The sequence below is a fragment of the Malurus melanocephalus genome, unplaced genomic scaffold (genome assembly GCF_030028575.1).
Source record: "Malurus melanocephalus ecotype Western Australia unplaced genomic scaffold, MMel_1.1 scaffold_0, whole genome shotgun sequence".
NCBI classification, from domain to species: domain Eukaryota; kingdom Metazoa; phylum Chordata; class Aves; order Passeriformes; family Maluridae; genus Malurus; species Malurus melanocephalus.
Genome location: NW_026623232.1, coordinates 7,953,627 through 7,978,522, shown reverse-complemented (window position 1 = coordinate 7,978,522; position 24,896 = coordinate 7,953,627). Strand labels below are relative to the sequence as shown.

Here is a 24,896-nt window from a genome sequence, read left to right as displayed (position 1 = left end):
TTTTTGGTTACTACTACCCCACATTATATAAGATCTGACTATTGTCTGATCAATTTAATCATAGTTCCTCAAAGAATTCCATGAAACCCAGCATAGTTATGACAAAATGAAATTTAAAATACCTACCTGAAGACAAACATTCACGCAGTATTTTCCGTTCTTACAGCAAGTCTTTCAAACAGATGGGTGAAATGATCCATGGTAGCCTTGGTGGCAGTTCTGCAGAGCCAGTCTGTGCAGCTGGCTGGGAACAGGTGTGATCCTGCAGCCAAGCCAGGCACTCAGGCCAGCCACAAGATAATGATGTAATTTGTGTAGCTGTGCTGCAACTTAACAAAAGTCAGGTAACAGATCTCACTACAAGATAAATGAAGTTCTTAAAACATGTTGGAGGATCTAGAAGCCAGCCTTCAATGCGGTAGCTGTTTAGCAGGAAGTACCCTAAAGGCGGGATCCACTTCCTTGGTCCCAGTGTAGATTTGAGACAGCTCAACATAGTGCTAGAAGGAAAGTTCTGCCTTGTAAGAGTGAGGTAAGTAGGGACAGCAGTAGTCATAAGAAAGCAGATGTTACAGGGYGTTGAGAGCAATAAATAGATTAAAAAGCACTGGAATGTGGTACAAACTGGATCAGTCATGGAAAAAAAAACCCAACTAGCCATCATTAACTTGACTAGATAGCCTGATCTTCAAGACAAGTTCAAATAAACCATCTCCTAAATAGGTTTATCAAAAGATGAGAGAATGATAGTAATGGAATTTTTGCAGCACACAAATGCCCTAATGTTTCTGTCTCTTACCTGTTAAGAGCAGCTGTGAAACCAGTGGTAATTGGCCTTTTATCACTATAAAGGCAGTATGAAGAAGCAGCTTCTTTTCCCACCTCACCCAACTAAATGGAGAACAGCAAACAAAAGACTAGATTTGTTTTAGGTCAGGATGACACAATAAGAAGAAAACTGTTCCATTTTAGGCCTGGTGGAAGTCTGAGAAATTTGCTATTAGAAAAAAACCAGCCTTTAGATATATATGCATTTAGAACTTCAACCTTTAATTTTCTTTTTAATCTCATTTTAATTATCAATAATCTCTTTTTTTTTTTTTTTTTTGTTTTCTTTGTCTTATAAGTACCCCCATAATTATAAGTCTTATTGTTGGTCTTCTGCTTCTTAAATTTTTAGATGAGTGTATATTTTATGTTTGCTCAGTTTATGTGTATAAATTTTCCTATTTTGGTAGAGCATTCACATCTTCTTCCAGAATTATCATCAGGACAGTATGTTTTGCCCTGCTCTGGGAAGAGGTTCAAATAAGTGGCTTGTCTAAAAGAAGACTCTGGAGGTACTTTCAGATATAGCAAAGGGTATTCTAGGGAAAAAGGRTATGGAGAACATGTTGTCTTCTCACTTGATTTATTGTGTGCACAGTCACCTGTTGACCGGATTTCAGCTGGGATACTTTGAGATGTTATAGCTCAGTTTGCTTGTATTCTTCCATGAGAATTTGGTTCTGCACGGTCCCAGCAGGAAGGTAATCATTGACTGGGTCTTGAATGCTTGTAAGAATCTGACCTACCCCTCGGCTGATTCTCTGCCCGTAAGACCCACTGCTGTTTTTGGCTGAGATTGTCTGACCTCTGTAGACTTGGGCCTGATGCTCACATAAACCAAACTTGCTTAGTAGGATAAATACATCTCTACGGAAAGCTTTGGTGAAAATAGCATAAAGAAAGGGGTTGGCACAAGAATTGAGTGGGTAGAAAAGTACCAGCAAAATCTTGGAATTGCTGACAGTTATCAGTGGTTTGTTCATAATGGCAGATAAAGCGTGGAAGGAGATGGGAGCCATGCACAGAAAGTCTGTGAAAATCAACACGGCCATCCGCTTGGCAATTTTGGTGTCTTTGTCCCCTGACTTGTACTGGGGGTTTCGTACCGTCAGGTAGATTTTTACRTAGCAGGCACAGATGATGACAAAAGCAATGATGTTACATATTAAAACGAAGACAATGTAGGCTTCGGCCACTGGTGTTTCAGTGTCCATRGGCAAGCAGATGCTGACTTTGCTGTAGCTGCTGACACCAGCCAGTGGCAAGAGGGCGAGCAGGATGCAGGAGAGCCACCCCCCCAGCATGATGAGCACGGCGTGCCGCAGGCGGATCTTGCGGTCGGGGCGCATGGCGAAGGTGATGGCGTACCAGCGCTCCAGGGTGATGACRGTCAGAGTGTACACAGAAAGTTCACTGGCAAACACTGTGAAAAACCCGGCTGTGTTGCAGCCAGGCCCAGTCTGCCACTCTATGGCATGGTTATAGTACTCTGACCTGGTGTGAAGATCCACGGAAGCGATCAGAAGGAGGTATAACCCCATGCAAAAGTCAGCAAAGGCCAAGTTACACATCAAAAAGCGAGGCACGGTCAGTTTATAATGACTGGTTAGAAGGATTAAAAGGACAAAAACGTTGCCTAGGATGGCAAGCAGGTTCACAAACCACACCACAATCCTCAGAAATTGGTATCCCATTATATCCTCACAGGGATTAAACTCATCAGGCTCTGGTGTGCATATTACATCTTCATTGCCTCCACAGACAGGATAGTCATAATGACTGTCAAAGGTCTGGACATCTTCCATTTGAGGGTTCTTGAGCTCTTTGCCAAAGCCAAGATTTCCTTCTCCACGCTCTTCCAAAAAAATGTAAGAATGGGGATTTTCATGAAAATTTGTGAACTTGCTGTCTATGTCATACACGGCATCGGTGTGGTCTGTGTATTCTTCTGCATAATCTTTGTAAAATGGGTCTCTGAGAGCTTTGACTGATCTCTTATGAAAGCTGTGGCTGCTCTGGTTACACATCAGATACTCCAGGATCCTGAAAGAGTAGAGGGGAAAATCACTGCTGGCATTTACAGTCTGACTGGTGCACAGCATGTAAGCAAAGGGAATGCTTGAAAAGCAAATCATCCTGAATGAAAATGTAGCTAGAAAAATGTGATTGGATGTATTTTTGTTAACAGACATATAGTGTATGATAGCATTTCTGGGCTTTTGTTTGAACTATATTTTAAATTTTATTCCCAGTAGAAATTTTACTTGTTTGGCGTCCATAATCCCTCTTCTTTTTTGTGTCTACATTCTTAGTAGGTAAGAACACGTTTATCTACTGTTTATGACTTCTTAGATAATTCATACAGTATTACTTTTTTTTTTTCACTATTGCTCACAAATCAGTTTCTCTCAGAACTTCCATCAGTCTAATTTCTGTTAAGTAGGTTCTTTACAGCTAACCAGCAATACAGTAATTTGGAATCCTGTACCTCATGGTGTGATGCAGCTGTATTTGTAGTCAAAATTTCAGTAGTGAAAAGCTTTTCAGTTAGAAAATATATGAGACTTGAGGTTTTAACACCTCCAACATTTTTTCAGGCCTTGGTGTAGCACATTACCCTTTTTTTTTTCTTTTCCTTTAATTTTGGATTCAACAAGTGGAGGGAAGAACTGCTGCAAAAGGTTCCTTCTTCTGACAGTTTGCAATTGCAACCTCTGTCTATACGTAGAAAAAATGGTCACAAAACTGCCAATAGATGTATTTTTATATTACTAATAGAACATTGTCTTCACTGACATACTTAAAAAATAAATGCCAGTTAGTGACTCACCCACTTTTTTTTTTCCAGCTCTTGAAAGCACAGCAGTGACTTGGATATGATAGGTCAGCTCGCATTAGCTGAAGAAATATCTTTACAGCTGGTAATTTCTTTAAAGTCCATGTATTTTTGGTTATTAGCTCTTTTAGGCTTTCCAATCCTTTGGCTGGAAGGTTGGCAACAGCTGTTCTGGAGATGTCCCTAAGTCAAGGAAGAAAAAGACAAATGTCAGAATATTCACTGACTGATCAGATTTTGTTTCAGATTCTTGCAGTTCTTCAGGAGTTTCATAGARTTCTATGAGTCAGCCTCTCTTAAGTCTCTCTTTGCTCCTTGGGTAGTCGTTACAGCTCCCGCTTTTCCATACCTTATCTCTGTTAAACCTGGCTGTGTTCCTGTTTCCCAGGAACATCTTGGTAAATCAGATCTTGGAACAGATCTTACCAAGACAAGGCTGGGCTTGCTGCAAGCTTCATGGGTTTGCATCAAGTCCTCATGGTGGTGGCAGCTATCTGCAGGTAGGTAACATGGTTAAATGCTGTGTGATGGGAGATGCCAAGACTCTCTGAAAGGGAAATGACACTTCACAAACACTTGAGAATTCTTTGAAGATGTACTGGCACAAGCTTATGGAGAAAGATGATCCTGATTGTGCAATGAATTGGGAATTCTGACAAGCCTTGACAAAATCAGGTATCAATGGCTGTTGAGGTAACTAGTCTGTTATGTGGCAAGAGGAATGTCCTTCCTGGATTAATTCAAAAATAAAAGAGTGGGGGAAAGCTTGAGAAGAGGTGACAAGTTTTCATGCTAGAGGAAGAGTGGAAAATTAAGAGGCATCTGAATATACAGGTCATTGAAGCAGGGCCCACAGAGGCCAGGCTGGCGCTGTAACTCCTGAAATAAACAGTCTGAGAAGGAAATGAGAGTAACTGCAGCAAAGCTTTTCTGGCACAAAGTAATGCAAGGAGTGAAAGCTAAAGCTGATTGTCTAAAAAAGCAGAAGGCTCCTGCAATAGTACGTGACTGAGCACAAAAATAATCAATATGAGTCAATATTGATGAATGTAAAGTGCATTTAGGAAGAAGCAATTTTAACTGTACATGGATGACAATGGGGTTTAATTTAGCCAACACTCTGGAAAGATCTTTGTGTCCTCTGCAAATGTCATGTCAGTGCTTTTAGTAGTGTTGAAGGGAGTTAGAATGCTAAGAATTCTTGGGAAAGAAACTAAAAATAGAACAGAAAAACTTTACTTTGTAAATCTAATTTGACTGTAACTGAAATATATGCAGTTCTAATAAGAACATGGAAAGCTACAGCTAGGATGATAAAAGTATCAAGTTGTTTGTATAAGAAGTAATAAGGAGCAGATAAGGACTTTTCTCTTGGGAAGAGCCACGATTGGAAGCAGCAGTAGTCGTAGACTATACTGCCATGCACATTGCAAGAAAGATGATTGGAAGTTATTATTCACTCTTGTRAGATGAATTATAGAACACCTAAGAATGTGACACAAGAGACTTAGAAATAGGAGGAGTCATAAACTTTTCATAAACCTGTATCATTGCATAGTGAAAATTAGTGCCATGGTTCATTGTGCAGGCCCAAAAGCTAAATAACAAGAATATACAATTTTTTTTTATTTTATTCACAGTTGTGTAATATTCCCATCAGAAGTGGCTGGGTCAGGAAGAACACCCTGGAGGACAAAGCTTGTGCTTTGGAAACAGCCRCTGAGAGGAGCTTCTCTGGGACCCTGAGAGGAGGAGCTGCAGCTCCGCTCCTGGAGAGCTGTGAGCAGAAGGGAGCAGCCAGCCCAGGGCTCCGGTTGTGGAAACAAATTCCCAGGTTTGATGGACTTGTCAAGAGGATCTGTCTCAAACTGAAGTGACTATAAAAGAGGCTAGGAGGAAACTGATTGAGTGAATGATAAGTCACAGGGACTAGATGGTTTTCATCAGGAAAGTTGTGAAGCAACTGAAGGAGGCAGTAGCTGAATTGGTTGGTGGAAGAGTTATAGAACCTTCAACTTAGCTCCCCTGCAGAAAGACAGCAAATGAGCTACCAACTAATATGATGTACCTTGAGAAAGTCAGCATGTAAAGGGCTTTTGTAAAAATAAGTCCTGCTTTGCAAACTTCTCTGAGTGTTGTGCTTGTGATCTGCTTGAAGTCTCCAGGATCTTCTACAAGGCCTTTGACAAATGCCCAYAAGGCTGAGAGAGAAACCATGCAGGCACACTCCTTGTGGAGTGTGGAAGGTGTCAAATGCTCAGGATTTTGCAAAAGGCTAGGAACATTGACTGCTAGCCTAGAGCCAGACCAGACTTCAGCTTTTAAGCAGCCATGGTCTAGAGCCCACTCAGGTGCTGGAAGTGGTAGCGCAGAGCTCTGTGCTGGCGGAACAGCAACCAAAGTGCTCTCAACCAATTGCAATATTCTGGCTTGTCAGGACAAAATAAAACAGCTGCCATGTTTTCTTAGAGATGTCATGTGACATTTCCAGGCTGTTGCTTACCTTAGCCTAAATTTACACATTATATTGAATGTTAAAGAGAAATTGGAGAGGTTCAGATAAATGTGTGAATCAAACATAGCTTAAAAATTCAGAGATGTTTTCTGAACCAACTATATATTATAGAACTGTTAAACAGACATTTAGTTGCTCAGATTTTTTTTTTCTTTTTTCCAGGGTTGTTCTACTTTGGCCAAATTCTTTGYTGGTATTATGAAATTAGAATTTCTGAACTAGATCTAAGAGATAATAGCTTTTTCCAATAATCCTTTTCATTGCTGGAAGCATGCAATTGTTGCATCAAATCCAGTAATAGCGATTATTTAAAAAAAAAAGGTAATTAAGAAAATGAGATTGAATGTGTCATAGTACAATTGAGAATTTTTACCCAATCATATACAAATTTCTGAGCACTACAATAGTTAAAATAGCATGAAATATATAAYGGATGGACTTAGACTACAGATACTATTTTATTCTCTACTGTAAGATTTTATATATCTACAAATTAGCGTTGTTTGATTAGCAAAATATAAAGTGCTCCTCTTGCTCAAAGAATTGCTTGTGTTCAGTGGCAGGAACAGAACAGAACCTCTTGGGGCAAGACCCATTCCTAGATTGGGAAATGATGCTTTAAAGGGTAATTCTGCATTCTGAAGATAATTATCTACTCACATGTATCTTGGTGACTGTAATGTTTGACCTGTGTGCTTTGTAAAAGCTAATTGAACAACGACCCTGATTGTATTTTTGTTGTACGCTGTTGAACTTTTGCTCTAGGCAGCAGCTCTTTCTGCATTTAGTAAATCAGGTTCACTGAGTTGCTGAACTATTGCCAAGGTTTCATTTTGAGGTGAAGATTAATGTGCTGTCATTATACTGTTAAAATAGTTTTCTAAAGGGAGCAATCTGTGTATACATCTACATACATCTGAGTATGCAACATGACAAAGGAACCAGAATTACTGACATCTGTTTTCCTCTATTCAGTGATCACAATCCCTGCTTCCTCTGCAAATTTGAAAAAAAAAACCCTAATTTTTCAATAGTCAAGTAAGTTTAATTAGGTGGTCTGAGAGCATGGCCAAACTCACAAAACATATATAGAGTCAGGCACAATTATTTGTAGTTCAGTCTTTCTTACTGGGTTTTCTTAAAGGCAGAATGGACCATTACCCCATTAGAGTGGATCCACGGTCTGTATTTCAACCTTTAATTTGCTGTTGCTGCTGAAATCCTGGTCAAATAAAGGGCACCATCTGTGGGGCGCATGTTCCAACCACCATAAATTCTTATCTCGCTTGAAGAGTGTATTTAGGGAACTCCCGACAATAAGTTCTGCCAGCTTGGTAGGAAGACATGACAGAATTAGAATTTATCTTTAAAGCTCCATAAATTTTTGAGTTTTTAAAATGTTTTTTCTTTGCGTACTGCTGCCACTATAAGCAATGCCATCCACTGACCCAGAAAAAAAAGCAATATTCTCAAAATCATTTTCCATGGAGCTAATTTTCAAGATGAAACAATTTTGTAAGTAAAACTTTCTTTTTTGAGGAAGATCCAATGGCCAGCTAACAACACCAAGGTGCCTGAACCAAAAATGACCTAACAAATTATTTCTCACAAGAATTAGCCAAGTTGTTTACACTGTCCAAGAGAATATGGAGGGACTGTGTTGGTCAGACTTTTCAGACTGTTACACCAGTTAACAAATCTGTGGTCTCTGTAAATAACTCATTAATACTGGTCATGATGGTAAGTGGGGGGTGCATACTATGGCACCCATTGCAAGGACATTTTTGTCTCCTGTGAGAGGTGTTAATGGCCARTGACATGACACAACAATAAATACTAAGTTTTCACTCATTTTTGTTTTTTTTACTTCAGCCTTCTWATGGTAATGCATATGGGGGAGTTTCAGAAATGATTTTGTTCTTGTTAAAATAGTTCTGGTTCCTGAAGGTCAGTTAAGAGATCTGTCCAGGTGGAAGGATTCCGCTTTAAATTGTTGCTCATTTTATGGCAAAGCTTTCCTATGTCACACATTGGAATAATTACTGGTTACAGTAATCACTCGCAGAATAATTACTGGTTATTTGTGGATAACACAAGTTCCTTAAGCTGCTATTAAAAATATATAAAAATAAAATTAATAGCTAATAACTTGAATTATTAATTCTGTACTGGTTTTGGCTGGCTTAAATTTCTTCACACTACCTAGTATGSGGCTATGTTTTTGATTTGGGAGCAAAAATAGTGGTGATAATACAGGGATGTTTTAGCTATCCTGGGCAGTGCTTACACTGAGCCAAGGCATTTTGTGTTCCTTGCATCATCTGACCAGTGAAGAGGTTAAGGGTGCACAAGAATGTGGGAGAGGACGGCCAGGTCAGCTGATCCCAGCTGATCAAGAGCTATCCTAGACCTTATCACATTATGCTGAGCAATAAAGACTGAGTGGAAGTTTGCCAGGACTGCCATTGCCTGGAGACTGGCTGGGAATCAATGGGCTGGTGGTGAGCAATTGTTTTTGTTACATCACTTGTTGTTCTTGGGTTTGGTGTGTTTTCTTCTTCCTCTGATTTTTTTTTTCAACATCCCTTTTAAATTATTAAGTTGACATTATCTCAACCCCTGATTTTTCTCACTTTTACCCTTCCAATTCTTTCCCTCATCCCATTGGGTACAGGGGTGAATAAGCAGCTGTGTGGAGCTGAACTGCAGGCCAGTGTTAAAATGTGACACCATCCCAAGATCTCTAGGGTAAGGCTAGCATGTCAAAGCATCATGATGTGAAATACTCTGGCTTTTTAAACCACTGTTGATTTACTGTGCTTATATGCCCTTTTGGGCCTTCTGCCTTTGAGAAGCAATACCTCTCTCTGTAATGACACTACAATAAGTACCACATMTCCTTCAGTTGTACTACTAGGACTCTTTATTAGCCATGAAGGTGTATCATTCCAATAGGAGATGGATAGCTGGCTGTTTAGACTGCAAGTATAAAACATGTCCTGAGGTCAAGGCTCAATGGTAGCTGGGCTAGCACAAAACTTATAGAAGACTAGGAAAAATTCAAGTCATTTGGGATCTCTAACTTGAAAACATAGGGTAAGAAGGAAGTTCTTTACAGGTTTGATATGCACATCCTAGCAAGGCATCTCCAGCCCCTAAACCAAGAGGTTCTGTGTAGCTGACACATCTCAAAACTAGCCCTGGCACTGGTTGTTACAGCCTACAATTAACCACCCACAACTCTTTGCAGCATATCATTACTTGTTCACCTGTCCAGCATAACAACACCAATTCAAATACCCACAACAATCAAGAGTCAAAAAATCTATGCCGCTGCAAGCTTTCAGCTGCTGGAGCCAGACTGATTTTCTGAAGTTGAAAAGGTTCTGAAAGAAAAATAATGACTTCTGCATCTTTTTTTGGTGTTATTACAGGTAGCTGCTAGGACTCCTTCTGAGAACAATACACTGTTATTCTGCTATGGATATCCTGTTTTCTTGAGCAGAAAATAAAACTTATTCTGACATGGACTGAGCACTGCCAGCACCATCTGGTTTTGCAGTGCAGGAAGAAATTCTTTCAGTATTTCAGTTCTCCTTGTGAACAGTCGCAGGTGCTACATTACATACTAGACAATTTGAGTCAGGGAATGTGATTCTTCTGGAAGTTCTCAACTGCTTTAAAGTTTTATTTTCATTCTGTATTATGATTCCCAATTTTAGTGAAAAGTTCTTTGGAGGATTAAAAAAATCAGACTAGAGGCCAAATAACATGAACAAAAAAAGAAGAGACAACATCAGAGATAGCTATTTTTCTGTCTAAAATTAGTTTTTCATCTCTTTCAATTTTCTTTACACGTGTACTATGGGAGAGTCATTTTGCATTACAGTTGTACAGCCATGAGACAGGTTGTAGTACAGAATCTTTCAGCAGAATAATTGGTAGGAACCATATACGTAAAGTAAGATGCAAGCATTTAATAAATCAGTTCCCTAAAGCACAGGTTTTGTTGCTGGTATTATTTTTGTAAACATGTCATTCCTGTGCCTGCTGCACTGATGATAATGTTTGTAAAGAAAGTGTAACCTAAACCAGTATTATTTTTAAAGCTTTCTCTACTTCATTTTCTCCTACTTACAGTAGAGTTGGCCCACTGTGCACTCCCAGAAATGCATCATCATTGATAACTTCCAGGTATTTGTTCTTGTGCAGATAGCTGCAGAAACAAACAGAACACACTGATTTGGAAGTAGTTACCCATAGGTTACAGAAGTTCTCGAGTTTACTTGCCTGAACACATGTAGAAAAGCAATATCTATAAAGGCCATCTGTTCCCAACGACTTATTGAAGCATTATCAGTTACTTCATTTCCTATGTACCCAGGAAACAAAATACAGGTTTTCCATTTTGAAAAGAAATTAAATTTCTCAACAAAATTTATTTTGCTAATTTATTTATTATCTTTGTTCCAAATTCTTTTTCTTTCTCTGTCACACCCATAAGGACACATGCATACACATTATATCTTCAAGTATGTATGTGTGAGGATGAGGTGAAATAGTTTTGTTTTCTTTCATCAGAATGAGGTATGGGGAATAACATGATGGAACATGTGATGGACAAACCGGAAAATAGCTTCCTCCATGTTGTGGGTTCAAGAAAACTTTTAAATGTTTTAAAATCTCCATAGTCAAGTGGAGGTTTCCATTTACAGGTCAAAATTTAAGACTGAAGTTTTGTTGTAAGAAGAGCAAGGGAAGAGTGGAATGTTTGGYACCCCATTATAAACATTTACAAGCTAGCTTGGGATGTAGCTAGGAAGATAAAAAGTGCAATAGAAAGGTGGTCACAAGCAATGTCAGAGGGTGTCCATGAAGTTCACAGAATCACTGAATATTCTGAGTTGGAGAGATCCATCAGGATCCTTAAAATCCAGCTCCTGACCCTGTGCAGAACAGCCCCAAGAGTCACACCCTGTGCCTGAGAGTGTTGTCTAAATTCTCCTTGAACTCTCTCAGGTTGCTGCTGCCACCTCTTCCCTGGGCAGCCTGTTCCAGTGCCCAACCACCCTCTGGGTGAAGTTGTAACTGCAATGAGGTTTTCCCTCAGYCTCCTCTTCTCCAGGCTGAACAGACCAAGTGACCTCAGCCACTCCTCAAACGGCTCCCCCTCAATGCCCTTCACCATCCTCATGGCCCTCCTTTGGGTGCTCTCTAATGGCTTCATCTCTTTCTTATATTGTGATCAAAACTGCRCCCAGCACTCGAGGTGAGGCTGCCCCAGTGCAGAGCAGAGCAGGACAATCACCTCCCTTGCCCAGCTGGCGAGCTGTGGTGTGGAAAAAATTAAGTAAAGACTCTAATCCTGTTCTGGTTGAAGTCATTGGCAAWTTTTTCATAACATTCACTGGATATAAGCTTATATTGATCACCATAGTGAGAAATGAGAAGTAAATGCACTTCATCTGGGTTATACAACAGAAAGTCTTAGGGAGCCAAATAATACTTCTGGCATGTGATTCATTGGACATTACTCATGCCTTAAGCCTTGCTTCTTACAGAGAAAAATAGCTTACATCACCTTCTCAACCATTGTTGTTTGAAATAAGCTTTCATTCTTTATAAATATATGGCATTTTAGTATCACCTGGTATTTGTGTTTTTTGAAAACTGTGTCAATGGCACACTATTGTGAATATTTAATTCAGTGTGCAAATTTCCTCATGCTTTTGTCTCCAAAACGAATACAAAAATTAAAACCAGAGCAACAGTTAAGAATTAATCCAAGATTTCAACATCTATGTTGTAGTTTTGAAGGGCACAAAAAACTGCTTAACCTAATAAAACCTGTCTGCTTTWGTAACTAGACACTATTATACAACCAGTTAATTGCTTGTCCAATTTTGAAATATTTTCCCCCTGATMTTTGAGTATAATAATGAGTAATAAACCTGAAATATAATAGTTTATGGACATGATAAAAATCTTCAAAGTTACAAATAGAAACAGAGACTTTGGGAAATACATAACCATGTGTTACTAAGGAGGGGCTGTGGTGTTAGCTGCCAGTTTTCACATCAATGAGTCAGGCCCACCAGAATGTACAATTTCCTGATGCTAATTGATTTCAGTTGTTTAAGCCCTTTTATTTTGATAGGTTCAGCTTTTAAATAGAAAGAATAAGGTTTTGATAAATATTAATTTGATAAAGAAAGCTTATGTAAAGCCAGTATAGTTCCTTCTGAAAGTGTCATTAATCCTGTTGTTACTGATAGTTAAATGGTACAGAATGTCATTTACATTCAGAGAAAAGAGAAGAAAAGAGAAGAGAAGAGAAGAGAAGAGAAGAGAAGAGAAGAGAAGAGAAGAGAAGAGAAGAGAAGAGAAGAGAAGAGAAGAGAAGAGAAGAGAAGAGNGAGAAGAGAAGAGAAGAGAAGAGAAGAGAAGAGAAGAGAAGAGAAGAGAAGAGAAGAGAAGAGAAGAGAAGAGAAGAGAAGAGAAGAGAAGAGAACCACAACAGTGGTATCAACATGTCTAAACCAACCTTAGAAAATCTAGAAATCACATAGGTGATGTGTATTATCTAACCTCAGTGGGGACACTGGAATAATAGTCATTTTGGAGAGTTGGTGGGTGGCAATCAGATACACATGAATACTGTAGGGAGTGTTAACAGMTTGCATGGGAATAAAACGCCACGTCCTTGGCTGTCTTGAGAAAAAGAAGATTGGAACATAGGATTGATAATGCAGGTGGCTTACAATTATAAATATTACTAATACTGTAGCTTTTGCAAACCTACCAATCCTATGCTGATGAGTAGAAAGTGACAGCCTCACAAACCAATGTATGTTTGACACAAATGTATGCACTGGTTGCTAAAGTGGATAAAAGAGGCCTGTCCCAGAATAAAGGGGTTACTTTTTGTGTGTGTCTATGTGTGTCTTTGTGTCTGTTATTTTGTGTCAGCTGTCTGGCCAACAGCGACAGAATACCACAGTGCAGACTGCAGGAAATCTGTGGTAGTTAMGTGCAGCCTCTGGAGTAGGAGATGGTGATATTTTTGTAGCGCTGTAGGTAAATGAAGGCCCATTATCACATTTTTCAATCCAGTCAGATCAGTAAGCCATAAGTGKGCCAACAGAGTCTCTATGGACTCAAGATCATCCAGGGGTGAGTGGGAAGTGTTTAACCTCAACCTCACTAGAAAAAAACAGGGCTGCAGGATGCTGAGCAGGACCTTCTGAGGGCACGAAACACTAACAGGACATTTCAACTGCTATGTAAAACAGGACAATGTCAGGGCATGACAAAGATACTGATATTCAGGCAGCATCYATGCAGGTTTCATAAAGCAACAGGTTAGGGAATCTGCATGAGGAAAAGCAACCTCTGATTTCATCTTGAGGGGCACACATGCTCTGTTTCAAAATGTTAGTGTCTCAAGGCTGTTTTAGAAGAGCAACCACCAGGTACTGATATTCAGTGACTTTCAAGGACCAAAAAAGCTAAAGAGGCAAACATAGCTATAGTCTCCAAAACGGAGAAATATAAATATATATATATATATATATCCATACATACATACACACACACATATATATAAAAGAGAATTTTCTTAAACAGAATTATGAAAGTTACATTGTTGAGAGCATTCTGTAAGCTCTTTAGGCGCCATTTTGGAGATAGAGAACAAACATAAAAAACAAGAATTGGTGAAAAAAACCAAAATCCCGAATATTCAATATGTTGACCACATATTTAAGTATCACTACTATACTATTAAATGGGCTCCTAACGTGTAACATGGTAGTGTACCTAGGCATCCAGCTGAATTATTCAATGATGGTTAAAAAAGGAAGATCAGGCAAACAAGATGCATTGGTAAGTGAGCAGTATTAAGGATTCATCACATGATTTCTCCCTACAATTGTTTATCTTGACTCTGAGCTGTGCCAAGTATTATAAGTGAATGCTGAAAGTGTATCCCAAAGCAAATATATTCTTTTGGAGTTTATTTTTGTAATTAGATTTTGAGATTGCACATTTTCCTTTCCATTTCAGTAATTTAGAAGGCTCTGTAAAAACTCATCACAAATATATTTTGCCATTCACTGGAAATATGTTTAAAAAACTCTTCTTTCCTCACCAGTTCCCTTACAGAAATAAACACTGGCGCAGCAGCACCACTTTGCAGAAGTCTGCAGGAGTGATGCACTTTATGGACCTTAATGACAGGTTAAGATGAGGGATTCARGTGTCAGATGAATGCTTTTCAGTACAAGGCTTGTTCAGCCCGTCATTCCTGGTTTCTTACTTCCCTACTCTTCCAAAACTCACACAGTAATACTGTGGTTTGCTATTAAACACAGATCTGTGTTGGATGACAAGGTCAATAATAGGTAGTGCTATTATTCAGTGTGATAATGGAAACYATTTCTCCATGGTTTCTCAACGATACCTGCTTTAATTTTTTTGACCCCCTTTAATTCCATAGGCATTTTGAYACTGCAATAGTGGTCGAAAGGCCCAATGCATAGCAGAAGAGAGCCTCCAAGATTCCCAAAATGTCTTCTGATTTATGGATGGAACATGATGGCTTTGAATAATTTGCCAAAAAGTCATGATTGTTTTTGATTGTTTTCCTTTTTTACTTCTTTTCATCCTTGAGATAATAATTCAAAACCCATTCAAATTTCCCTCACCCTGTTTCTATTAGTTAATTTTTGCTCCTATTTTTGTCAAGTTTAAAGGCTCTTGGATCRGGCTTAGAGAAAAACAGGTACTTGCTTCATGATTCAGCGGTAGATAAACAGGAGTTCAAATTGGAACTGTCAGAATAAAGAATATGGAATATTTGCCTTTTGCATTAACTTAATGCTGCTGCTGCTAGAAACAAATATCCAAGCTTGCACTTAACAAAATTATACCTTATCCTGTCATATGGTAACTTAACTACTTGAGAAAATTAGTTTAGAAATTTCAGTGTGGTTTATCAAACAGATAAAGGCTTTACCACTAATGCTCAGCTCCCTAGTCTGCCTTGTACATCTAGAGTAGTGCTTTGCTCCAAGTAAATGTCATATGATTTAATTAGGAGAAAAGTGTTTGCTGTAATAAACCRTTTTTACTGCTCATAGATAAAACCATGAACTTAAGTCTAGTTTTAGTTATTTTGTTGGTTATTTTCCTTTTTTCTTTTTAAATTTGATTAACTAGTGCACCAGAGCCAATCTYTGGAGTGATTCACTTAGGATCATAAATCATAGAACATATCAGGTTGGAAGGGATGCATAAGCATCATGAAGTCCAACTCCCTGGTCCTTGCAGARTGACCTAAAATCAAAATCTAGATGCAATTTGAATTCTGACAGTCTTGGTGCTGTGGCCACTCCTCTTAAAAGTAATTAGARTAAGATATGTATTTCAGAGCCTCAAATAAGCAGAGAAGTTTGAGTTTTTGTCTTCTGATGGAAGAGAATGACCTTCTACTTACATAGCATCCAGATTTGTCCCGTTAAAAGCATGGCCTTGAATACTGGTAAAACCGTTATTGTAGAGTTTGCTGCAAGGAAAAAAAAATTAAATTAGTGTATTTTGGGCTGCTTCAATACATGAATATGTAACATTTTATGTATAATTTTTCTTGGTAACTGCACATTTATGGATGGGTTCATTTTAATCTCTTGAAGAAGCAGTAGGTACTGTGCAAGTTCAAATGCCCAGAAGCATTCTTGAATGCACCTGAATCAAGGATACAATGTGGGCAGACGTGCCATCTTTTACCTCTTTTTACAGCAATGATAGACTAAAACACTTTGCTTTAACTTTCCCACCCTTAAACTAAAAGCAAGGAAATGAAATCCTGCTAGGACTGATTAACGAAGACTAAAGAAACTAACAACTAGCATAGCAAAAAGGTCTGGTTTTCCTACCAGRCCTGCCTTAAACTTTTAGAATTCATTCTTTTGCTCCCTTAAAGCAAAAGGATTTTTTTTTAGACTTGCTTTAGAATACATTCATTTGCATTCTAATGCTCTTCCTCCCAGTTCAGGTCATGACTTTTACAGTAATTTTCACTCTTGTCAGCCCTTTCTTGTGGCTCACATTGACTATGACTTGCCTAACTGAATTTTATTTAATAGTTTTTTTTTCAAATATGACTTTTCTGATGTTTACCACTCATTAGTTTCCATGGTATGTGCCACTTAGGCTGCAAAAAGAGTTATTCTAACCCTGCTGTAGCTTTACAGGGGAAAACTTTGCAGAGTTTGTCCTTTGATTTTTTGCAAATATAACCGTTCACCRGCACTAGGCTCATGGCAAAACAAAACCACTTTAATCAAGCCAGTTTAAAGACAAGAGCAGGACTGATTCAAGTAACTGTCAAAGTAATGAGATTTATACAATATAGATTGTAGATACTGCTTATCTATGATGTTTCTCTGCTACAAACTACTAAGGAGTAGGACAGGAATAATGTTTTTAAACACTTTGCCATATGCATTACCAGAGAAGTAATTGCCTTGCGACTTAAAATAGAAGAACTTACAGGGTTAGAGATTCATTACAAAGCCCATGGAAAGCATTTGCAGGCACTGAAGTCATATAAGGATTATCTGCAATTTCACTGAAAAAGGAGACAAAATATCACAATCAAACATCTGCCTAACAGAGCTGCTCAAAAACAGCTCTGTTATTAATTGCTCTCTGCCTTGATAATTAATAGAAGTTTAAAACACAGTAAATTTATTTAAATAAACTAACTTTGATATATTTGATTATTATATTATTTAAATAAATAACATTGCCATGTTTATTATATTATACATTAAAATTATTTTTTTTAAAAGAACAAGTTTAAAAGAATAACCTGTGTATTTATATCTAAGGCCAGAAGATATATGTAGGATGAAGAATAGAGCAGCACACAGGAAGAGAGCTTGTGAGTTAAATGGGTTTTGTAGTTCTGGTGAGGTGTGCCAGCCTGCTGGCAACAGAGGCTAAAGGCACAGACAGGCCCCTGGTCTCATGAGCCACTGAATTAGCAGAGTGAATAAGCATCAGCTGCAGTGTCCAGTGAGCAACCCATGTGGCTTTAGAGCTGAAATCCTGCTCTCTAAATTCAGATAGGATATCAGATAATACATTATTCAGGACAGAGGCATTTTACTTTACAGAACTGCATCTAGCACATCTTTCACTATTAAGTGAAATAACTTACTGCTTCTTCTCAACTGTTGTCCAAAGATTATTTCACCACTCATTTCTTAAACACTTTTTAAACTCCTACTCTGTAGTCTTAAATACTATGTATCTTCAGACCACAATTCCGTTGTAATGAAATGGAGAGAGAAAAAGTACAGATTTAGTATGACTAAACTGGAGAAAGGAGAGAGGAAAAAGCTGGTAGAAACAAAGGGCAGAGCAAAGACTCTGATTGTCCTTTGTCTGGAAAAGAAAATACTGTGCAAATTTTTCTTTTTCTTCATCTTGTGGATTAGGTAGGGCCTAATAAGGCCAATGCATAAAGTCATTTGCCTGAAAAGTGCCAGAAATAACTTCATTCCTTTTCTGTACTACATTTGTGAATATATATGTGCTAACACTAAACAGTACTACAACYATTTTCATTCCAAGTAATTTTCACTGATAGATGGTTTTCCACCACAAGTTATTTGGGTTTGACATTTTTCAGATTGGTTCACTTTTCTAAATAAATGTTTACTCCTAGGTTGCTCCACCTCAAAGGCAAATAGTAATATAATGTATGGTTTTCCTCCAGCTATACCTTATTCATCATTTAGAAACCGATTATTTTTCATGAGCACTTTTTTTCTTGATGGAAGAAACAAAAAGTCATTCATTGAATAGCAACATTTAGAAATACACCTCAAAGAACTATCTGCCTTAAAAGTACAGGTCTACACTTTAAAAACTCAATGTAGCGTATAAGACCTATATCTATCTTTTGTTAGTGATCTCTATAGAAAAAAATCCAGGTAGAAGTAACACAATGCTTGGCTTTCTGCCACTTAGAAAAGCATGGAGTTGTTTGGAAGTGAGAACACAGATGGTTGTAAAAACAGCTTTGTTTCATCTAGAGTGTCCAATTGGTGGTTCTCTCTGCTATGTAGCAGTACATCTAGCAGAGTTCAATCTAAGCTGAACCCCTTTTGGTCTTTGAGAAACTCCCTAACAGTTCTTAAGTTGTCGGTATATCTCACTCAGAGCTCTGAACAACTCAGGTTTCCATCTTGAAGACCTACAGCCAAGGTGAATGTGCGAGTTAAAAACAAGACTTTTCTCTGGTCTCAGAAGATTGGGGGAAGGGAAGACCTCATTGCTTGCTACAGGTCTGCACTTTTTAGCAAAACAAGCAGCATTTCTACATTGCTCTGAAGTTCATCTTGCCAGTGAAGGTGAACCATGAATGCATTGGGTACTGACCCTTCGTGACCAAAAACTCCCCTTAGCAGCACTAACAAGGCCTGGAGTAGATCATCAATGATGCCTTTGCAAATCACCCTATAACATAATACTTGTCATTTTTAATTGCCTTTTGCCWAGGCTAGTCAGCATTCAAGCCTCTTCCAGCTGAAAACTGCTACAATATAGTATTTCTAATTCCTCTCTGGGACCACGAAGCAACCAAGCTACTTTTACCTTGTGTCAGTCTGCAAGTCTTCATCTGAGCTGCTCAGCTTGATTACAGCCCAAAAGTCTAACTTAGGTTAACACAGGTGGATGTTGTCTTTGCTTTTTAAATACCAAGAAACACCTGCTTTATTTTAGAGTTCAACACAAAACTCTTAGTTTCTGAAATACCTTTAAGGATAATAGTGGGAGACTTCCTTGCCCCAATTTGCATTCCCATTCTCTTTCTTCAYGAAATTGTTCTGTAGTTTGCCTCACCATGCCAGCACAAATTTGTTTGAAGAATTTTGATAGGATGACTTGATGTTAGCAGGATGTATGTATGCCAGCTCAGGTTGTGTGTCACACTATTCTGACTTCAGAATAATTCAGGTATTGCACAGCCATTGCAAAACCAAAAACAAAACAAAGCAAAAGGCCTGTAGAAGTTGTGCATCATGTATGTTCTTTTGTGTCCATGTCTCTCATTCAGGTCAAAGGTGACCTGGTGACCTGGCATTTCCCAGATTTGGTGCTAATTATCATTAAAATATTGCTTGAAGAAAACTCTCTGCCAGATTTACATGATATTTTTCTCAAAACCAGAAACCTTAATTATTTTCTTGTGTTCTGAAGATGGCAATATTCTAACCTGCTATGAGTACAGTTACTTACAGCAAAAAATTCACATCAAATGAATAGATTTTGTTGAGGTCTGGAAATACTTTGAGTCCAGTATTAAAAATACCACTGAAAGAGAGAAGAAACAGAAAGAATTACTGGATCACTGAACAACAATGAACAATGTATTTAAAAAGTTCAAGAGTGCAGGATAGTTATTGTATCCTCTTTATTGTCAGTCAATTCATTTATAATGAACTGTCCAAAATAGAAGGATGCAAGAACTATTAAAAAAATTCAAAATACCGGACTTATGATAAATTGTAGAATCTAAAAAATTTGAATGACTAATAAGACAGCTGCATAGATCTGCAGAGGGAAGTAGCTTCTAAGGTCAATAGGGAGAAAATAATTAAAATTCTGGTTTATTTTAGCTCGAGAGATTAAGTTGGCTTCAGTTAATAGTCTGGATCCCTGAATCCTTAATCTTTCATTTAGTTTAAGAGTTGTTCATATAGCTCTATAAAGAGAAACTATCTTAAAAAGTGAATATGCTTAATGCCCCTCCTTTCTGAACTTCTGTAGAGTTCTGTAGAGAAAATAACAGAAGAAAATATGGTTCTCAATTTTAAAACTATTTTCCTGAAATGGAATTTTTTACTACTTTCTTTTTTTATTGCTTTCACATCTATAGGAAAAACTTGTAAAAATCCTACCTCCTTTTCACTGGCCCTACCACGCACACACAGAGACCTTCCTAGTGTCTTCCAAATATTACTCAAAATCACAGAAGTTTCTCTGGAAAATCATGGAAGTTTTTCAGGATTTCTTTCTGCCATAGAGGTCATATGAATTATTCATGCACTTTTCACATTTGGCTGACAGGAATGCTTTAAAACCCTGTGTAAATTTCTAGTAAATATAACAGATGCATATACATCTGCTGTGTCCCTTCTTCCTCATATTTCCTACAAAAATAGAGTAAGACAGAACTTATCCTAAGAAAAAAGCTAACTGTGGAATTTTGCCTAGGAGCATTAGAGTATTCTAGATATTTAATGGATAAAACAAATGGGAAAACTACTGATGAATTTGTGAACATATTTTCCTTTCTCACAAAAGTAGTAATTTTTTCAAACCCTACCCTTGCTGGYTTTCTGCCATTAGAATAAAGCAACAGGGAAAAACATGGCAATCAGTTCCAAAACTAAATGCAAACTAACAAAACTGCTGTAATATAAAGAGTTYATCTGTGAGACTTAAATACCAGCTTGTTACAGGTGCAAAATACTTACAGGTATTTCAAAAGTGGGAGGTTCTTAAAGGCATCTGGATCTATGTAATCCAAGTTTCTAAGATTTCGAATTTCACTGTTAAAAGGGAGGAACATTGATCATTATTATTTAATTAGCTATCACAACAGAAATCAGCAATATTAAAATGAAATTTCAGGGACCTAATTCCTGCAACTACTGGCCAGCACTAGCTCAAGACCAGAGCAATGTTACACTGATGTATTATCATCTGGATGGATGCCACCCTGGGGATTGGCCAGTAGAAGCAAGGAAGTAAGAAATACCTGAGATTTGATTGTGGATCTTTTGTGTGCATGGTTCTAAAATCAAAACAAATAYCCTGTGGTAATGGCTATTACTTGGAACATGATGAGAGTTTTTTATCTGCAAAGTTGACTAAAAAGAAGAAAAGTAAAACGTTCAGTATTTATACATAATAATCCTATCAAATTACAAYGATTTATGTAGTTTATAATTTTATGTGCTATTTTTCTGCTTATTTTCTTCATGTGTCCAACAGTATTTTGTATTATTCTTCCCATCTCTTTTGCAGAACTCGTCAAAAGATTGCTYAGGTCACTTAAATCAACTTTGTTCTGAGACTTGACATGGGCACACCATTCACTACTATTAACAAAAGTCAGCAGTCTGGCTGCACCAATCAGACTGCACCAAAATCCTSAGTATTGAGGTAGATTCTACAGACCTACCAAATTTTCATCTTTTATTAGCAAAGCCCTCCCCCACCAGATGCAGACTTTTCATTTCCTGGAYTCCTCACTGTTTCCAGAAGGACATGGATGGTTTTGCACGTTTGCTTCTATTTCTTTACATGGAATGAGCTCTGGACACTGATCTCATAGCACTGCTGAAACAACTCTCGGCTTTTCTTACAATAGAAACCATGTAGAAAGAACAGGGTGCAAGGCTTCCTTTGGATACTAGCAGGGGAGCAATGGGCCTGAAGAAAATATTTCTGGCTACTTATGTAGAGAAACTTGACAAAGATGACAGATTTAGATGGTGCAAGTTTCGTGGGTGATATTCCATGCCTAAATCAGTCAAAGAAATGTCGCTMGTGGACAGAGATACAATGGGCAGAAACCAGTAGTATTTAATTTACCATTAACTGTGCCAAGTAATCTATATAATATAAGAATCAGAAGACTAGGATTCAAGGATACCTCTGCCTSTGGAATTATTTTAATAGGATAAAATCAATCCAGACAAGTTGTTTAAGAAATRGAAGTGGGAAAAGAGACTGAAGTTAGTAGCTAAATCATTATGTAGATACTGGTTCAAAGACTTCAATCTCTCACATATTGCTGTACTGACAAAACTGTTCTGCTTCACCTTTTGAAYCATCAGTTTTCACTCTGTTTACTAAAACACTGCAGGGAAATAGGATTCACCTTTTACTTGCAAGTTAAACTAACAACATTAATAGCTATAGTACTGCTTCTGTAATGTTGAATTCAACTACTATTCACATCTGTTAGCTACTTTGAACTGTAGCTGTTTCTGTATTTAGAAGAAATCCTCTCAGTGTCAGTTTCTTCCTTCTCTCCAATTATTTTATTAGTTRTGTAGCTATCACATTCCCAACAATRGAATTTGCTTCATAAACTTKAACAGACATGTTTTTGTCATCGCCGACTGCTTTRAAAATGTTGGACTCATGAACTTCCTGGCCCAACACTCCTCTCTGGACCAAGCATATTCCAGAGAAAGAATCTTCAGTTCAGCCTCTGGCCCGGAAATGGATAGTGCATTGGAGTATCAGAGAGTCATCAGCTTTTGGCTTGTTGCTATTCATAGTATTCTGTGTAAATTATTTGGATGAGGGTACTGGAAATAAGAATTCAAAATCTGCAGATGGTACTAAAATAAAAAGAACAAAATAATGTAATGAGATACAATTTTGATTTATTAAGTAATTTGGCCAGGAGAGGACCTGTGCTGATTAAAAAAAGGCAAATGAAAAATGAATTCATCTGGGAATGAAATATTTTAAACCACCAGATTAGACATTTAGCACCGTAATAAGAGAAAAGCTGAAATAATGTGAGGGGATAAATATGATCCGACTAAACACTGGGGAAAAGTTTATGTCCCTGCTGTCCAGTTTCCTTCAACTGGTAATGCTGGGATTAAAAGAGAAGCTTTAATATATATTGTATTTATACTTGCCTTCCATTCTACAATTTGTATTACAAAGGTGTCTTAAAGCCCAAAAGGAAGAAAAAGGCCATTGTGGAGCAGACAGCCACTTGCTTAGAAGTCTCTAGTCAAAAGAGATGAGAGAGGTATAAAAAATAAAAGGTGATTTGACAAAAGTGAATGTTATACTTAAGAAAAAAATGAGGAAAAAAATCCAATTTTCCCTACTTCTAGTCCAGTCAAATGTGCCTCCTGCATTTGACTGGCCTGAATATGTGGCCTATCATTTAATCTGCATGAAAAAGAGAAAGATCTTGTGTGCCCTGAATATATGCAAGTAACACCAAGACAACCATGACACACAGCTGAAGTGCAAAGAGTAGATTTATTCCATCATCTCGCTGGCTGAAAGACTTAAAAAAAAAAGAAAATAATGGAGACACATGGACTGCTGGGCTCATATTAGCAGGGGTGAAACAGAGTGAGGCCTGAGTGCTGCCTTACATACCAAAGGGGGCCTGGAACACGCGCAAATCTTCACCAGCTGTGTTTTACAATCTCTGCACCTCTTATCTCCTTTCTCTGCTTACAAAGAGGCCCCAMGCCTCTAAGAAGAATGCTTTTAAGTCTTCTACAATTTTCTGTTATCTTGTGAGGAAATTTCACTATTTTTAGTAGACAGAAAACAACCAAAACAACACACATACATGAGTTCTCTCACACTGTTTTCTAACATCTCCCCAATGCAAGATTGGTCTCTGAGTGAAAACAATCCTGAATCAAATTTATTTTCCTCTCTTCTTGCCAATCTTCTAGTTTTCAATCCTTTCCTCCCCACAGATCTTCAAATTCACTTCCATTCATTAGCTATGTGGCTGTCTTTGTTTTAAACACTCAAACATTAAACAGTCAAATAATTAGTCTTAGAGTACTGGAAGGATTTCCTCCACAAAATCATAGATTTAAAGGGTTTCTATTGCTCTATTGATATTGGATCCTATGAAGTTAAGCCCATAAGGAGGAAAGATATTTGAATTGTTCTGAGCTCATCAATTAGCAAGACAAACTGCATTTCAGAATTTATTTTACAGTAATCAGTCATGAGTAATATATTTGAAGGTGCATAAATGTTGTATGATCCTATTTTTCAAACTGATCAAAAGCCTGCTATGGTGTAAAGATTAATCCCAAAGGGCTCATAAAGAYAGAAGAGCAAGCTGATTATCAGTAAATTCATTAAGCAGGGTTTTCACTTTTATAATTTAGCTTTATGAATTGGTGAGCTGAAAACATTGAAACCCACAAACTTATAAAGTTATGCTTTCTTTGAAAAGCAGCTCTACAAAACCTGCTAGTAGTTTTAGGTGCCTGAAATGCTGATAAACCCAAAGAGTATACYTAAAAATGCCTAGTAAGCTAGTTCCCAGATATCTAAGTGTCTATTAGAGCTGATTTTAAATTACTTTTGAAAAGCAACTTTGATACACTCTACAAATACAACTTCACCATAGAGCAATGTTACAGTTCTGAGTTCTTCTGGATACTAAGTGTTTTTAAGGTATAAAAAACCCTCAGATGTTAGTAGGTATTTTTATGGACCATTGATGCAAAAAGGCTAAAGATGCTCTGAACAAACATTTCACTTTGCAGTCCTAACTAAAATTATTTACAGATGCTCATAAGAAAGAAGGATGCTGCTACTGACCCACGAACTAAGAGAATTATTTGTGGAGTATTTACAAAAGTATTCAAATATACTTTACAAACTATTCAACTTCTGCTCTATTTTTGGAAGTACATAATCCATTTAAAAATGGGTTTATTTGTGCTTTAAAGACAATCAGTGTTTGAAATTTTAGTTCTGGCACTCAGACTAGAATTTTAAAATGTACTAGGTTCACAATCAAATCACAACCTGACTGTCCAAGAACTACAATTCACTTTTCCTTTTAAATGAAAATACAGAAAAAACTTTATCACATCAAGAACGGATGTGTAGAAAAGT

At 37.6% G+C, this 24,896-nt stretch overlaps 1 protein-coding gene across 3 annotated transcripts in view; it reads right to left on the bottom strand.

Moving 5' to 3' along the window:
• Window positions 1-1,394: 1,394 nt before the first annotated feature.
• The window catches only part of TSHR (thyroid stimulating hormone receptor), a 45,145-nt gene continuing 21,643 nt past the window's right edge, over window positions 1,395-24,896 (bottom strand). For 2 of the 3 annotated variants that reach the window (XM_057381410.1, XM_057381573.1), the window contains exons 4-10: window positions 20,732-20,806; window positions 19,491-19,565; window positions 16,732-16,809; window positions 15,676-15,744; window positions 10,318-10,395; window positions 3,659-3,847; window positions 1,395-2,871 (exon numbers count right to left, since the gene is read on the bottom strand). In XM_057381410.1, coding sequence (XP_057237393.1) covers window positions 1,467-2,871; window positions 3,659-3,847; window positions 10,318-10,395; window positions 15,676-15,744; window positions 16,732-16,809; window positions 19,491-19,565; window positions 20,732-20,806 — 1,969 coding nt within the window. In that variant the 3' untranslated portion in view covers window positions 1,395-1,466. The remainder of the gene's footprint in view (window positions 2,872-3,658; window positions 3,848-10,317; window positions 10,396-15,675; window positions 15,745-16,731; window positions 16,810-19,490; window positions 19,566-20,731; window positions 20,807-24,896) is intronic. The other variant, XM_057381488.1, reaches the window with a different exon arrangement.